This window comes from Leishmania panamensis (assembly GCF_000755165.1).
Source record: "Leishmania panamensis strain MHOM/PA/94/PSC-1 chromosome 26 sequence".
Taxonomy (NCBI): Eukaryota; Euglenozoa; class Kinetoplastea; order Trypanosomatida; family Trypanosomatidae; genus Leishmania; species Leishmania panamensis.
The window spans coordinates 970163-987034 of NC_025872.1; the positions used below are offsets into that span (position 1 = coordinate 970163).

The following is a 16872-nucleotide window of genomic DNA, read 5'->3' on the forward strand; positions in this document are numbered from 1 at the left end:
ATGGGCTGCGGTTGTGGATGCGCCTCCTTACCGGCTTGTCCGCCGTGGAGTGGCGCGGGGAGAAGGACCGTTGCTTTCACGGCGCGTGGTGTGCGCGGTGGAGTCCCTGCGTGTGCCCTTCTTGGGGAGTTGGTGTGATGCGCAGAATGTCAGAGGCGTCCCTGTTGCGGATCCGCGCCAGTGGCCGTGTGGCGGATGAATTCGATGGTTTCGAGCATAGAAGTTCATAATTGACCCATAGAGCGATAGCGCAAAAAAGGGCTACGACGACCCGCGTGCAGCGACGGCCTCGCAGAGTGAGTGACAGCGGGGTGGCCTGAGGGAAACGGAATGCGGCGGCACGTAAGCCGTCCTCCGCCTTTTTTTTGATTCTACCTTCAGTTGTTTCCGAGCGTGGATGCGCACACACCTGTACGCGTGTTATCTGCCTCACTGTGTGTGTGTACCTGTGCTTGTGTTTCTCTACTGGTGCACGTTCTCCTCCACATATAGCCCAAATGTGTGTGTGTGTCTTTTGCCTACTCTCCCCCTATCGCTGCGTGTCGCCTTTTCCTTTGGCTCTCTTGTATCGCACCGCTTCCGAGTTTTGTGTCCGATTCCAGCAAAATAGGCAAACTCGTACTCAATAGGGAGTAGCTGTGGTGCACCGGCCGGCGGAAGAGGATTATGAAGGAGCTGGTGGTGGGCGGTGGTCAGAGAGGGAGGGAGGGAGAACTCACCCATCGGAAGAGAGCGGAGAGCAAGGTGAGGGGCGGTGGGCTCTCGTCATCTTTGAGGTGGCTGTGCTGAGTGAGTGACCATCGCCTGTGCGCTTCGGTCTTGCGTGTGCCATATCTTACTCGATTCACAAGCGTCTAACCAATCGACATCGAATCGTGTGTGGATGCGGCAGCGATAGAAGAGGCAGACACCTTGGCGTACACGAGAGCTGAAATACACAACCCACCCCGTGTATTGATGAAGAGGCGGGAGGAGAGGCGCGCTTTTTTACACAGACGTACACCAACAAACACCGGGGGAGGACACGTAAAACAAGGAGATCCGACCATGGTGCGCTGATGCCCACGCGACATCCCTGTCATACGCGTGCAGCGCTAACGACTTCACTGGCAGAGCCTTTTGTGCTCACTGCGGCGAAATCGAGGGCGTGCAGAAAGGTAGATGCGCCACTGCGGCTGATTACTCCTCCTTGGCTAGTCAAGGGCAAGTCGCCTCTTCTTTCCTTCTATCACCGTCTGACGCGCCCGCAAGACCCTCTGACTCGCTTCATCACCGCCACTCTCTGTCTTTCCCTTCCACCACCTCTTCCCTTCACACGGCGGGGGCACATACTTACCTGCACGCACCACCGCGTGCTCAGACCATCTATCAGAGTGGGGGCTTTTCTCAAAGCCACCTTTTTTTCGGTTGTGTTTCTTCCGCTTCCGCTCTCTTGCATCTCCGCTACGTACGCGTTCGGTGTACGTGTGCGTCAACAGCGCGTAGCGTCTTTGCTTGAAGAGGAAAATTGTGGTGCACGTTACCCCCAGTCACACTGTGCGCGTATGGCAGCCCCTGTCACGGATCCGACTAAGATCATCGGCCGCGAGCTTCACCTCGACCGCCTCATCGGCAGCGGTGGCTTCGGTGAAGTGTATTTGGCCGTTCGCACCAAACTGGCAACGAATCCAAAGCACAATTTTACGTTCCCTGCGGAATGTGTTGTGAAGGTGATGCGGCGTGGGCTCTGCACGGAGGAAGATGTGGCAGCCATGAATCGCGAGGTGGCGACGCTAAGCTCCATGGACCACCCGTACATCGTTCCCTACATCGGCGCTTGGGTGGAGGCAGCGCGGGGCAAATTCTTTGGCTGCTACTGTCTGGCCATGAGGTACTGCGAGGGCGGAGACCTGCACGGGTTTATTGCCCACTTTATCAAGAATCACCGCCTACCCCCTGTTGACGTTGCTGTACGCATCATGGCGCAGGTGTTCTCCGCCCTCAACTACAGCCACTCACGCCGACTCATCCACCGCGACATCAAGCCGGGTAATGTGTTTCTGACTCTTCAGAAGAGTGGGATGCCGGACAAGGCGATGGTGGGCGACTACGGCCTTGTGCGCTCCCTCGATGCGACGCGGCAGCTTGTTAAGACGCGTGTCGGGACGCCGACGTACATCTCACCTGAGATTGCTGCTGGCGAGGCGTACAGCACCAAGACGGACATCTTTTCGGCAGGCACGATGTTCTACGAGCTACTATCGCTACATCGTCCCTTCTGGAAGCGGATGATGACGGACCAGCAACTCTTCCGTGAAGTGCTGCACCGAGATCCCATGCCGCAGTTTCGCGCGTACACGAGCGCCGTCTACGGCACTACGCTGGCCGACGTGATCGAGGCGTGCCTTACGAAGCATGAAGACAGCAGGGCGACTGCCTACGACGTACTTGTCCGTCTTACCTCACCTATCACTGCGTACGTCCTCAAATATGCGATTCCTGTGTACCCAGAGAAGGACGCATTGACTGCAACTTCTTCGCCGCACCCGCCTGCCGCGTCTTGCGCACCGGACTCTCTCGCATCTCTTACCAAGGCAGATGGCGCAGCTGTCACGGTGCGTCAACGCCTAGAGCGTCTGTTCCTCATCCACAAGGGGACCACTGTGTGTGCCAGGCTCACGCGTCTGCTCTCGCACAATCCTGAGCTCCTCTTCCAAGTACGCGTCCTAGTCGCCTGTCGCAGTGACAACACCGACCATCTGGAGAATGGCTTGGCGGAGCTTCTCTGGGCGTTTCCAGACGCTGAGGTACCTTTTCAGGAGGTAGTCGATCTGGTCATGTGTGACTACCGCAAACTTGCGGAGTAAAGGTGTGCAATGGACCTCCGCTCTACCCGCTAGTCGCTTCATGTTGTTCAGGCCGGGCATGCGTGTACTCGTGTGTGTGTGTTTCGTGTGCAGCACTGTCGTTGAACGCATGGAGATGGGCTAGCGCTCAATCGTCACGTCCTCTGGGGCTCTCAGTAGGGTCTGCTCTCCTTCCTTTTCCTTCCGTTCTCAGCCCAGTGTCGCCTGCGCTCTTCTCCTCGTCGTTTTTTCTTTTCCTCGTTTCAGTTCTCCTCTCACCTCTCTGTGCTTTACGTTGTTCTCCCTCCCCCTTGTACTCTTCTCCCTCCCACTCTACTGTTCTTGTCGTTTCTTTTCTGCTCTTCTTTATGCGCTTCCCGTCGCCGTGTCTCTGTCTCTACCCTTGGCTGGTACGCTGCATATTATGCTCGTCTGTGCTCGTACGATGGTAGGCACTTACCGGCATTTGGGTACCGACAAGTGAATGGGGGCGGGTAGGCACTCATCGAAGGGCCCTACGCTTCCGTTTCTTCTTTCTGCTGCATAACTCTTTTGTAATTCATCCCTTTTCTGCTGCCCCCCAGCCTCCCTATGCCCCTCTCCTCACCCCCCTCTCTCTTTCTCGCTCTCACCATCACTCAAGGTGGCTGAGTACCGTGCACTTATATAAACTCAGATATGTCTTCGGGCCGTGACCTTTACTGCGGTGCATCACATCTTCGTTTCCTCCTCTCCCGCCCCCCCTGTCGCCACCCGTAACTCTCACTCTCTCCTTTTTACTTTCCCCGCTTCGCAGTTTTAGTTTCTATTCTTCTTTCCCTACATCTTATTCCTGTATGCTCTCTCTCTCTCTCTCTGCCTCTGAGCCCCTTGTCAGCCGCCTCCCTCCCCTTTCCCCCGCCTGCTGCTGACGTTTCAGGACGGAAGTCAACATAAAAGGGCATTGGCATGGCAGACAAAAATCAAGCCAAGTCGCAACTGAAGCGGTAACGGTGACAGCGGTAACAGTGGAGGTGTTGGCGGCACAACCGGCTTCCAACGACAAAACTGCCGGTAGGGAGTTGCTTCCCAAATCAAACTGGCGGTATGGCGCAGCTGGAAGAGGTGCAGCTGTCCTCTGCCAAAAGAACAACACGGCGACCTCTCCGCAAAGGCATTCACGGAGGATCACCGGTAGCAAGGCGACCTCCCCGCGACTGCAGATCACGAGTGACACGCAACAGCTGCATCGCTGCTCGTTGCTCTTTCTCTACTTCTCTTTCCCTTGCGACATCTCCGCCGCTCTCACCCTCTTTCTGCTTCCCGTTGAGGTACGCACAACTTCTCTAGTGCATACGCCGCCGGACTGCCAGGTTGTACACCCGCACACGCTCTCCCTCTATTGCTGATCTACTAGTCATCATGTTTTCCATTGCTGCTAAACAGGTGCATCGCCAGCAGCTTCTGCAGCCACGCCTGGCACTCCCGGCCGGTCGCACCGTCTCTTTTGAAGAGGGACGCCGGCTCGCCATGCTCGTGCACGACGAAGAGAATCGGCTGCAGTCGGAGGTGACGCACCTGCTGGAGGTGAAGGAGGCGAGCCCTGTCGTTCTGGCGGAGAGCGTCTCGAAACGCATTTTGTTGCTCCGCCAGAAGCAGAATGGCACAGCAAACGTAAAGGCGGCAGTTGCGTACGCGAACCGACTGCACCGTAAGTCTGCCGTCCAACCAGAAGATGCGGCAAAGATGCGCGAGGCAGCCTCACGCGTGCTGCGCCCCTCTTCCAGCCTTGGCAGTACCGGCCTTAAGCAGCGGCGCCAACGGACAGAGCAGACAAAGAAGCAGCGGCGTTCTAAGCGAGGAGGGAAGAGACAGTAGCGCTTTGCCACGTTTTTCCCGCCGCATAGCGTGTGTTAGCCTTCGACTTTCGGATGCTGACGTTGTTGTCGGGTGCGACAAGGAGTGCAATCCGCGGCTGTCGGCAGATGGAGAGATGCGCTTCACGCTACCCGAGGGGTGTGCCTATGCCTGCAAGTGAAGGGTCTGTTCATGTGCGATCACGCATATGTGCGCTGTGTGTCGGACGTGCGATTGGCTGTTCCCGCGAAACTGATGTGCAAGCTCCGTGCGCCAGCTGCTACCCCCTCCCATTTCCCTCTCGACGCCATTTGCTCTGCCATCAGAGCGCAAGCCTCCCTCCTCTTTTTTCTTCTCCTCCTCGCTCCACGGCTCAGCGCTCCTGCTGTGGTGCCTCTACTGTGGGACTGCTCTTGCCGTTGTTGTCATGCACGCATCTGCAGGGGAATGTGGTGTTCTTTTCTCTCTCTCTCTCTCACTTCGTCTAAGTCCCGCTTCGCTGTGTGTGGTCGTCATCGATGCCACATCGCTCGGAGGTGGTCTCGGTCTTCCTCTGCGTATGTGGGGCTGTACAACGAGACCGGCACACCCATCCAGCATGAAAAGGCCCTTCTAAAGCAGAAAAATTAGAAAAGACAAAAGCGATGGCGCCTGGCGATGACAGGCGAAAGGCGCGCCTCAAGCTGTGCGATAGGAGGACAGACAGGAGCCACAAGACGTCAAACTGGTTACCGCATTCTCCACCGAACGAATTTAGGTAGGCGCTGCAGGCCAGTGGGACAGTCTTTGTTAGAGGGCGAGAGGGGGGGGTACGGAGCAGCGCAGGTCTTGAGATCGACTGGAAGGCAAATCTATTGTCTCACCCTCTTTCTTGCTTCACCGCGCGGCTTTTATTGTTGTCTGCGCTCGCCTTAGATGCTCAGCGTGAACCACTCGCCTTTAGGCATGTGTGCTGCCTCCCTCTCGCCGACGTCGCCCACTTGCCGGGCCTAGTTCTTCCAGTTATGCGCACATCCCGCATGCTGGTGTGCTCTTCTGCTTACTTCTCATTCTTTCTCTCGCTGCCTTCACCTTCTGTGACGCCACACGCGCCCCCCCTCCATTTCCCACTACCGCCAACCAACCAACGTCTGCACACGCACACACCCACATGTGTACGGTGGCCCCTCAGTTCACATCTGCTTCCGCATTTACCTCCTCCCTTTCATCTACCATATAAACATTTTTCATTTTTACTCGTTCGTGCTCGCCCTCCTCTCCCCGCCTTTTTCCGTGTTTTTCGTTTCTCCACGCCCATCGTGCGCCGCCACACGTCTTCTTTTGTTTGCCCGAACAGCAAGGCACTCTGGTGGCGTCCCGGTGGTGAACGTCATCGCCTCCGTCTCGCTGTCTGTCTATTTGACACGTGGTGGCCGCCTCGGCGCGGTGCCGTGCCTCTCATTTATCGCTGCTGCCTCCTTCCGTGCACCCGCCTTACCTTCGTTTCGCCCGACTCATTGCGTGTCACCTCGCTAACTTCTCTGTGCGTCTTGCTTCATTGCATATCTTCAGCTGTTCACGCATACGCCCGCGGCGTCTCTGCCGGTGTGTTCCTCGGCCCTGTTCTTCCACGTGTGTTCCGGCCGACAGTCACCCCTTGCACAATATTCGCTCACTTGCTGACACAGATCCCTCAGAACTGCCGGCTTCCCTTTCGTGTGGAACGGCTGCTGCTCCAGTTCCTATCAGTGGTCGAGCACTCACTCCGCACACACGCGTACCCGCACCATTCATTGATCGGCCTGTGTGTGTACTCGCGGGTGCCTCGTGCACAGCTGCACCCTCTTCCTCCCCCCCAAACAAAAAACCACAAAATGGCGCCCTACAGCCAATGCTTGACGACCGCGCTCCTTCTGAGCACGCTGAACCTCACGTCTGTGCCTATCCCAGGCTTCAACGAGAGCCTCTTGGGGGCTCATGCTTTTAATCTCACGTGCTTCGATGTGTACCTCAGGGGTCTCGGCACCAACTGGACGGGCACCACATCGTACCTTGGCACCACTGAGGGCGGCACCTTCAGCTGCCGCACAAATTTGACGGCGCTCTCCTACGCGGGTACCGTGCTGGCCGACGTGGCGGTGTACCCAAGTAAGGTGGAGCTCACACGCACAGTGGAAGACCCCATGTCGGAGTTTACCTGCATCACGAATAACTCCTCAGTAACGGCGTGCAACGTGAACATATCGCTATTGAGTCTCCGCGCCGATCCTCCCAGCAGCCTGATCGACCTTCTCTTGCGAGAAGCGCAAACGTACATGAAGAGCCATTTGACGGATTACGTGTGCAAGGTAATGGTGCCTCGACTGCAGTCCAGCATCCTCAATCAAACCTACCCCTATACCCCCGAACCAAAACCAGAAAATCGCACGGCTATTGCCGTCACCGACTCACCATTCATGCGTGCTTTGGTGAACATCTTAAATCGAGTGGATGTCGCCGGCTTGCAGTTCTTTGTGAGGTCTCAACAGAGTCGCATCAATGTTGCGATTTATCACCCTGGCGGCACGAGCATTGGATACGCGGGCAATTTTGTGCCTTCTCCACTTGGTGAGTCTGCACTCGACTGGGGCCAAGGGCTGGTAGACGCATATATTCTGGGCGATGTGCCTCACCCATTCCCCCTATACGGACTGCCGGGAACAATTGGAGACGCCTTGGTGCAGCTGAACACTTCCAACACTCTCTTCGCATCGCTTGATGTGGACTTCAGCATCGCGGCGTCTGCCGGCAACTGGGTTACCATCTACGTCACTCCTGGCGTGTCTATTGCAAACCTGCGGATCCAGGCGCCTGGCGACGGGCTCGGCTCACTTTTGACGCACGAACTCTCCCCCGTGTTGGAGAACGTCATCAACGCAAAGCTCGCCAGCGTCCTCGCTGCCTTCGCCGGCAATGTGAGCTCTGGTGTGAGCAACAGCAACACCACTAACAACACAGTGACCTTTTTCTTTGGTGAAGATACTCACGTGCGAGACTCACCGCTCATGGTCCCTTTGATTTGTGTCGGTGCTGTTGGAGCGCTTGTTGGTGGGTTGCTTGTGTATCGCAACGTGCAGCAGCACCGAAATAAGCCTGTGCTGAGCAGTGCCACTGGTACCCCGCTGTCAACGTTTCGAATCGTGGCCGAGGACGTCTTCCTTGTTGGTGGCGCTCTCCTCTGCGTGCTGCTTTTCACCGCAAGCAACACGATGACGGGTGCCACGGTGGTTCTCGGCGGCGAAATGCGCACGTACGCCTTCTCTCTGTCGAACACCATCACTGACCTGTGGCAAGCAGGTCTCATACCGCTCTCCATCTGCGTGCTCGTCTTCAGTGGCATTTACCCCTATGTGAAGATGCTGAGCATCGTTGGCTTCACCGTGTGGGCTCACCGTCCCACCAGTCGCATCCTCAGGCTGATCGACTGTCTCGGTAAGCTCTCCCTCATCGACACCTTCGCGCTCATGGTGATGGTGTCGGGTCTGGACATTCCTAACATCGCGGATGTGCGGATTCACCTGTCTTTCTACTTATTTATGTATGCCACGCTCCTCTCCATTGCGATCGGAAACTACGCTGCGCTGCTGTGGCGAGCTGGAACGACGCTGCGGAATGGGGGTATTTCAGTGGCGAATACGAGCAGCAACTCCACCTTCGCCGAGGATGTGGAACCCATGGCAGTCCCTCCGGTAGTCCGATCGAGGCAAGACATGACACCGATTGACCACACCATGTCCCCAGCCGATGACGCTATGCAACTTCGATCTGGTGAGAATTGCGTCTCTCGGAGAAGGCAAGCTGCCCGGTATTTCCTTTGCATTCCATCGTTGTTTATGTTTGCTTGCAGCATCCCTGCCTGGGTGTTGCCGTCTTTCCGTTACCAAATCGGAGGCTTCGCTCGGCTGTTGACGCCTATCAGCAAATCGCTTTCCCTCTGGAGCCTGAGCTCACTGGGCAACCGAAGTGATGCATACGACATTTTATTGGTCGCTTTCTTCACCATCCTCATTGCGCCGTGCCTTTACGTGGCCCTCTACCCTAAGTGTCGCTTCCTTGCCTCATGGTGCGGGGCAGACGTTCTCGTACTCGCCTGCGTCATTGGACTCATACAGCTGCAGCAGTTCGTTCGGTTTGTCCTCGGCGAACAGATGGGCATCTTCTACACAGCCCATGCCTCTTTGCTGTGGCCCATGTTCCTTTTGTCTGCTGCTTCTGTGCTTGTTTGGGTTTACATCGTCCGTGATATCCTCCACGTTTCCTCGACACACAAGAGCTTGCAAACGATACCATCTCCCGCGTAGACGAGGCTTTATCCCCCCTCCCCCCCCCCCCCCACTGAGACGAGGCTGTACAGGGGTAAGAAGCTCTCTCGGCAGCGGCTGTCCCTCCCCAGATGGTCAGACGCATAGAGACGCTGCTTCGCTGTGTACTGATTTGCGAGAGCCCCTGAGGCGTTGCATGCGGAGACATTTTGCGTCACTTCTTTATGGCTTCTTTGCTGTTCTTGCTTTCACTGTTTTTTTTTTTCGGCACACAAACTGCGACGGATCACGGAGGGGGCGTGTGCGAGTGAGCGAGCGCGCGTGTGTGTGTGCCGCCACCCCTTGAGCACCGTCGATCAAGTGATGCGTGACTCTACTAACTTTTTTTTCTCTTTCTCTATTGTTTTTCTCGCTATGAGTGAAATGCAGACACCACAGTGCGTGACATCCCAGGCACCAGCACCCCCCTCCACTCTTTGTGGGGAAGCCGGGTAACCCTCCCTCTCCTAATGCCGAGCCACTCCTCGTGGTGGCAGGACCATGTACCTGCGACGTGGGGAGGCCCGAGCGAACTGTCCCTACGGATATCAGCGCTCAGGTCGAGCGCGCCGCCCTGCCCTCCCCGCCTACTGGTGTGGGAGGCCTGGGGCACCCCGAGGGGGATGCGCCGGGCGGGGACTGGGGTAATGGGAGGTGCTGCGGGGCGGGGGTGGTGCTCCGGTAACTGGGTCGGATCGTTTTCCTGGCGCGTGTGTACGGCTGCATTGCACCACGCGATGTGCCCCCTGTGACAGACGGGGTGGGGCGTAGCGCAGCGCATCTTGTGTGGCAGTGAATGGGACACGTTGAAAGAGAATATTTTTCTCTGGCATTTGCGTTCCTTCGTGTGCGTGGCTCGTTTCTCTCTGTTGCTATGCATCCGTCTTACTGACGATCTGTCTCCCGGTCGGAAGAGGGCAAAACAAATCTGCACAGGAATCGTATAACATCATGGCGTTCTGCACTGTGCGTAGGCATGCGTGCTGGGTTCTGCGCTGATCGCCCAGGCAGATACTTGCATAGACAGATACGTGTACGGTACTTTGTTCGTAACGGTCTCCGTCTTACTCACTGTGTGCTCTTCGACGCTGCCTGCGCCTCGCTTCGACCCATGACCTTCCCCATCTTCACTTCACCTGCTGTTATAACAGTGGGGGTGGATCCGTGCGGGGGAGGGGGTGAATCTCCATGGCTGGGCAACTGCTACGCCCGGCGGAGTTTGATGCTGTTTCAGCTGCTCATCCAGCTCCTCTTGCGTTTGTACTCCTACGCAGACTTCGACGTACTTGTAGGATAAGGGGAGACAACAGAGGAGGCCCTGAGTCCAAATACTTCTCCACACCCACACACTCGTTGTCCCGCAAATGCTGCTGCATCAACGCGAGCTCACAAGGAGAAAATAGGAAGCACCGATTCCTGTAAACAGACAACTTAGATCGTTGATAGATGAATTCCACGGCGCGCGCGTGGCTGAATCTTCGACGCACTGAGGGGCGCAGGCTTCACGATGGCACCACTGCGCAGGTGGAACGGCTGCACCTTCTCACTAGAGGCACCGCACGACTCGCTGAAGTGAATCGTTGCACTTCCTTATCCCTGCACTGTCAGCTCGCGAGCGCTTCCACCCCAGCGCGGGCTGCCGATGCGAATGCGGCGGTTGCGCTGTTGATGAATGCGCAGTCCGCGTTCCATGACGAAGAGCGCGAAAAGCGCGACTTACTTTCTCAAGAGGAAAATAACGCGCGCATCTCAACTCTTTGTTGTATGCTGCACTGCGCTCTGCGCAGGCGATACCCACGTGAGACTGATGGTGATGCGTACAGCGTGGCAGACGATCGCAGCTCTCTCTCTAGCATGGCCCCCCGGATGCACGTACCGACACCGTTCTCTAGCAGGGACTTGCCCCGCTGATGTCTAGCTGCTTTTTCTTGGTTCTGTTTTGAAGATGCTTCGGCACCGCACCGCCTCCCCCTGCACCCACCCACAGACACACAATGACCTTCAGTCAGCTTCGTGCTCTCACCAGATTGCCCCCCCCCCCCCAAGAAAAACACAGAATTCACGCAGACGAGAAAAAGAAAATGGCAGCAGAAAATGCGCAGCCTACCACTGCTGGATCATCGAGGAGGAACGCGAAAGGATGAGTAGCGCACTGGTTCGACAGACTATTAGTGTCTCTCGGTGTTTCCGCGAGAGATGAGATGGGGAGGGGAGTTCGTTGTCGTGGCGCTACCACGTCACACAGGTGTGGCATTTCCGGTGTCGCCCCTTCGCTTCGCAGCGTCTCCCTCCTCCCTCACCTCAAGTCGAGAGGTCCATTCAGTGCTCGTTGCCGCATCTCCTTTGTCCTCCTGCCGTTACACGCGCCTTCTCATTTCCACTATTCCTCTCTTTGCCGGCAATCAAAATGCGCCGGCCCCGAACTTTGCACATCGTGAGGTGTACCCCCCAAATGTTATTTAGCTATCGCTGACTTTTTTTTGCCGTTGTTGTTCTCGTCACCGTGCGCCAGTCCTCGTCCTCTGCACGTACCCTTCGTTCTCCACGAGGGCCCCCACCCCAAACACGAGCCCACCCCTCTCCATCACTTCGCAGCGCCTACTGGGCAGCAAAGAGGAAAAAGAGCCCAACCTACTCGCATTGTGGTACCTGTGCCGAACTACATCGCATATCTGCCCAATGAGCGACTCAGACGATGATGTGGTCATCATTGACTCATCCTCGCCGTCCACCACCGGATCGTCCGGGCGTCTTGGCATCCGCGGCGACTTAATGACGCTAAACGAAAGCAATGACAACTTTGATGACGCGGTGGCGCCTAATGCGGCTGATGCAGTTGCTACTCCGCCATCTTCCACTGGTGTTGCCAAGGTTGGTGTGCCACCACAGGCCACCATGGAGGTTGATGCAGTGTGTCGTGACTTACAGGAAAGGGTCAATGCCCTTCCCCCGCTGCGTACACAGGCGGACACCCAGACGAACCCCGGCAGCGTCGCCTCTTTTGACAGTGCGGCTTCGTTGCATCGTCAATTTCTTGAAATGGAGGCAGCACTCGGCATTCGTGTGCCTCGGCCTACGAGTACAGCTCCGTTTGCAGCGCGGAGTCTGGTGAGACAGTTTGTCGACTCCTGGCGTGACGCTGCCGGCAAGTGGAAGCGCCTTCGGGGAGAAGGTAAGACGAGTGAGGATACAGAGACGCAGAACGTGAAACACGTGAAGAGAGAGGGAGGTAACGAGACGGATATCTGGCAGCGTCTTCCTGACTCTTCCTTAGCCCACCCAGACGACACCCCTGCGTGGGCGGTCGAACTTGGAATCGCTTTAGAGCGTTGTCGGGGCCTTCTTGAGTCGCCCATTTACACTGCTGCTGCTCAGCATCAGGTTCAAAGTAGCTCCCTCCGTGCCACTCTCGCCGTGTCCTCTGCAACGGAGGCTTTACCGGCGTTGCCACGGATGCAACCGGTTTCTAGCGCTGCTGTTCCGCCAACACCGGTGGCGGCTCGTGACTCCTCCGCAACTCTACTCTGCGAGGCGGAGCTCATTTGTGCTCGTGAGGGCACAAAGACCTTGTTGCCGATGTATACGGAGCTCCACGCGCTGCGCCGCATGCGGGCCGAGCGAGAGCAGGTGGCTGCACAGACGGTAGTGGAGCAGTTAGAGTGGGAGCAGCGTCGTCTGATGGACATGCTGGCCGAGTGCGACGCACAGCTGCAGATGCTCGACAGCAACTTTGTGGATTCGTGCCAGGCACGATTGGCACCCCTGGAGACGCTGCAGGAGCGCATCGATGCGCTGCATAAATTTCACCGCCAGCTCGAGGCCCACGCCGCAGCAATGTGGCCGTTGGCTTCGAAGGATGGTGCAACTGCGCCCAAGTATGCGCTGGTCGCAACAGAGCTGGCAACTCGCGTGCCGCGGCCGGTGGGCCTCGTTGGTGTTGCTCTGTCGCAGTGCATGGCGGAAGAGCGCCTTGCATGGGAGAGGAAGTGGGAGGCACTGCAGACTGCGCTAAGTGAGCAAAGGAAACGCAACGCCGAGCTGCAGGCGTGTTATATACAAGCCAATGCGCAGCTGCACACCACTCTGGAGAGGGACAACTACGTGACCAAGGAAGTCTTGAATGCTGTAAAGGCGCAGCATCGAGCGGACACGGAGGCGCTTGTGGAGCAGCTGGGGTGGACTCTCATCAACAACACCTCCGACGTTCTCAGTCTGCGGCACCCGGGCACCAGCGCTACGCTACATGTGAACCCCGCGTACTCGACGATAAACGGCCAGGCGTGCGAGGACATTGCCAAGACTCTGGCAGCTTACATTCTACAGCACGGCGGCGCTACTGCTAAAATGGTAGAACCCGCAGCGGTGTCCCCAGCCAGTGTGTCCGCAGACGAAACACGAGGCATCGTCAGTGAAGATCATGCGGGCGGTAATCTTGGACTGCCCTCACCTTTTCCTGATCAGACTTCCCACTGCGAGGGTGGGGCAGAATCCATCGATGAAGTGATGCTTCAGGAGGCGGGTCAAGGTGCCGAGGAGACAGTGTTGACTGTGACCGATAATGAGGTTACGCAAGCTGCACCTTTTTCGCGGAGCGCTTCTGCACACGATGAATCACCCTCTGCGCTGTCATCACAGCGATCTCCTCCGCCCCCCGAGACTGAAGTGACCCCCGTGGCGGAGCCGCCAATGCGAGCAACCTCTGTTTCTATTGACAGGGAGGTGGCAGAGGTGATGCCGCAGTTACCCATATCTCCGGAGGCTGCAGCGGAGTCGGTAGGGGAGGGCAACTACCGAAGCAGTGCGCAAGAGCCGTGTGGTGGGGCTTCTGCCGCGTCTGACGACACCAGTAGGGGAGGCAATGGCGAAGATGATCTTGAGGCGTACATGGAGGAGGGCAATAGCGTGGGCAGAGACGAGAAGGACGGTGAGAGGGATGCGAAGGATGCCGAAGAGGATCTTGCGGACTACAGCAGCGTGCAAGCACAGGGGGGTAGTAACAATATTTCCACTCTGAGTGTGTCCGGCAACCTTCCCTCCTCTGGCTCGAAGGGTGACGATGCACGAGCAGCACCAGTGCAGCCTGCTCCGTACGAGTCGTTCTTCTCACCTAGTCAACTGTGGGAGAATGAGGATGAGTAGGCACCGCCTTTGACTGTGTTTTTGCTTGTGTGGATGCTTCCTGAGGGATGGCAGCCGGGAGACCACGCCGGCAGGGGCAAATAATGTTGCTCGAGTCGGACCTAGTGGGGTGGCCCTCTTCCTCGCCGCTGGCGCCCGTTTCGACTCACACCACGGCAGGTTTGCCGTGTGGGGCACATCAAGGAAAATCGAAAGAAGGCACGGAAAGCGCTGTTGATGTGACGCTGGCGATAAATACAGTGGGCACGAATCTTCCTCTGACTCGTCTTGGCTTAGTTGGATAGGACAGGTGGGGTCAAAGCCTGTCCAGTCCCATCGACTTCTACAATGGCGTGTTCCTTTGTCTCTACCGCACTGCGAAGAGTACCCATCATCATTATGAGTCCGTGTACCTGTGTCCACCGACGTTCTCGTTGTGCCCCCCCTCCCTTTACGCCCAGAACTGGCGTTTGAGATACGCAGCTTCTTTGTCAGAAGTTTGCCCTCATGCTTTCCCACGGCCCACTATGTGTGTGCGTGAGTGTGGTGCTAGGCAACGGACGGTGCGCCCACTTGGCCCTCACTGACCCCTTTCACTTCTTTATGTGAATTGTAAAATACCCAGCACCCTCACCTCTTCCACCTTCCCCTAGCCCCTTCGTTCGTCTCTGTGTGTCCCTATTCTCTTATCTTTCTCCACCACCCACTGGTGGGCGCACATGCGCACACGCACGCACCGACACTCGATTCCAACGCGATGATGCAAACTGCGGCCGGGTTGGGGAGAATAGGCGGCATGCACGCAGGACTGTTTCTCGACGCTGCGGATCCTCTCTTGTGGTTCCCTCTCCCCTTTTCCCCACAGACTTCTCTCTCTCACCCCCATTCGATCGCTCTTTAGAAGACGACGGCAGTAAATCGAAGTGCGCACGCTCAGCAGAAGCCCGTCAAGAGCCTGTGTGCGTGTGCTTGTGTGCTTGTGCTCTGGCACCATGCGCGTCGTCATCGTTGGTGCTGGTCTTTCCGGCCTCTCACTGGCCGCTTTTTTGCGGCGGCTTAATGTCGACTGCGTTGTACTCGAGCAGGCGCCGTTTCTGCAGGCCAACTACATCGCACCATACACGCTCTTCGCCAACGCGCTGAGCTGTTTTAAGGCCTTTGACCTGGAGCACATCTTCACAAGCAGCAGAATGCAACCGGAGGAGTGCTTCGGGATTCAAGGTGATAGAGGAAATTGGCTGCTTAAAATTTCGAATAGGAATATTCGCCTTCCTGCTCTGGGCGCCGAGGATGTCGTCCCCCTCAGCACCGCACCCCCGGCGAACAGTGAGTCGATCGTCTCGCAACGGCTGTCAGAGAACAGAAAGCAAGAGATGGGGTACGTGCCACTGCGTTGCACCCTACCGGCCTCCTATCTGCGCGAGGCTCTACGGCGCCATATACCAGAAATAAAGTTCTCCGCTCAAGTCATCGACCTTTTGCCGCACAACGGTGTCAAAGGCGGCGTGCATGCGGTGCTCGAAGATGGACGCACCGAGTGGGGCGACGTTGTTGTTGGCGCGGATGGCATATGCAGTACAATTCGGCGCCTTTTGTACCCCGGCGAGTACGTTGGAACCAGTAGCCGCACCCTGGGGATGATTCACATTGACGGGTTCGTGGACTGCCCTCACTGCCCCCCGCATCTCGTGCAGCCCGTGGAGTGCTGGGGAAGAGGTCGTACACTGCAGACGGTGCCTTTCCACCGCTTCGGCGAAAACACTCTCGCTTTCTCTGCAACGCTGCACTCGTCGCCACGGGAGTTGGTGGACCTCCAGCGAGGTATGGATGCCATGGAGGTACTGCAAACATTCCGGCATCTGCTTGGTCGCGAATACGCCGGGTTCGGTGGCGAGGTTGGAACACTGCTTTCTGAGGCAAAGTTAGCAGTGCCGACGGAGGTGTTGGAGGTGCCTGTCATGCCTAGGTGGTACAACCGCCGCGCTGTGCTCATGGGTGAAGCTGCGCACGGGTCACTGCCTTCGTTTCTCAACCAAGATGCCTCTCTCTGTGTGGAAGATGCCGCTATCCTAGCTGTTGCCTTGTTGGATGTTCCCCTGCAGCGTGATAGCGGCTTCGAGTATGCGTTCCGCCAGTACGAGACGGTGCGGCGCGATCGTATTGAGCGGTACATACGCCAATCTCGCCGCGCTCGAAAGCTCACGTCGATGAAGAACGCGACGTTGCGCAACGCGCTGCTGCGACTCACATCGCCCATCGTTGTGAATCTGGCACAGCGCTGGCTCTCCAACTGGACCTACAGCTCCCAGCAACTTATGGTAGATCCGAAGACTAAGTTGGAGACCGCGTTTCGCTGAGGCGGTAGTGGGAGGGACGCGTTTCATCGCGGCGGGTGCGGGAGTGAGGTGGAGTCCTTCTATGTGGTTGTATCCTGACGGAGCGGTTTTCGTCGACTCGTGCATTTCTTATGTGTGTTGGCATGGCCTATGGCACTCACCGAGAGATTTCTCTCTCTTTAAATCTGCTCTTCCTACTAACTTTACCCACGCTGTGCACTCGTCTTGCTCTGTCCACCGTGTATGTCTGCGTGTAGGGCGCAGACTTCTGAAGCTTCGACGGTGCTGGAGAGAAACGGAGAGAGGGAGAACACGAGGACGATAGGAGGAGGCACCCTTGAGACCTTGTGATATGCGTCAGAGGGTAGTGCGGCCGTTGCCATGATGGAGGAGAAAAAGAGGGACATGTAGCGTACAATATGGCACCGCCGCCGCTCG

At 57.1% G+C, this 16872-nt stretch overlaps 5 protein-coding genes across 5 annotated transcripts, besides 2 other annotated features; all 5 read left to right on the forward strand.

The window, feature by feature from the left end:
• Positions 1 to 53: part of a repeat region that runs on past the window's edge.
• A 1491-nt stretch (positions 54 to 1544) lies between these two features.
• Positions 1545 to 2846, forward strand: LPMP_262540 (protein kinase, putative; the record flags this gene model as incomplete). The annotated part of the gene is made up of 1 exon (XM_010701771.1): positions 1545 to 2846. One exon carries the CDS (start codon positions 1545 to 1547, stop codon positions 2844 to 2846), a length of 1302 nt encoding a protein of 433 aa, XP_010700073.1.
• A 1380-nt stretch (positions 2847 to 4226) lies between these two features.
• On the forward strand, positions 4227 to 4682 carry LPMP_262550 (hypothetical protein; the record flags this gene model as incomplete). Its single annotated transcript, XM_010701772.1, has 1 exon — positions 4227 to 4682. One exon carries the CDS (start codon positions 4227 to 4229, stop codon positions 4680 to 4682), a length of 456 nt encoding a protein of 151 aa, XP_010700074.1.
• Positions 4683 to 6514: 1832 nt separating this feature from the next.
• Positions 6515 to 8980, forward strand: LPMP_262560 (hypothetical protein; the record flags this gene model as incomplete). The annotated part of the gene is made up of 1 exon (XM_010701773.1): positions 6515 to 8980. One exon carries the CDS (start codon positions 6515 to 6517, stop codon positions 8978 to 8980), a length of 2466 nt encoding a protein of 821 aa, XP_010700075.1.
• Positions 8981 to 9369: 389 nt separating this feature from the next.
• Positions 9370 to 9792: a repeat region.
• A 2227-nt stretch (positions 9793 to 12019) lies between these two features.
• LPMP_262570 (hypothetical protein) lies at positions 12020 to 14119 on the forward strand (the record flags this gene model as incomplete). Its single annotated transcript, XM_010701774.1, has 1 exon — positions 12020 to 14119. The coding sequence occupies one exon, from the start codon at positions 12020 to 12022 to the stop codon at positions 14117 to 14119; it is 2100 nt and encodes a 699-aa protein (XP_010700076.1).
• A 971-nt stretch (positions 14120 to 15090) lies between these two features.
• On the forward strand, positions 15091 to 16455 carry LPMP_262580 (aromatic-ring hydroxylase/flavoprotein monooxygenase, putative; the record flags this gene model as incomplete). The annotated part of the gene is made up of 1 exon (XM_010701775.1): positions 15091 to 16455. The coding sequence occupies one exon, from the start codon at positions 15091 to 15093 to the stop codon at positions 16453 to 16455; it is 1365 nt and encodes a 454-aa protein (XP_010700077.1).
• Between the last annotated feature and the right edge of the window lie 417 nt (positions 16456 to 16872).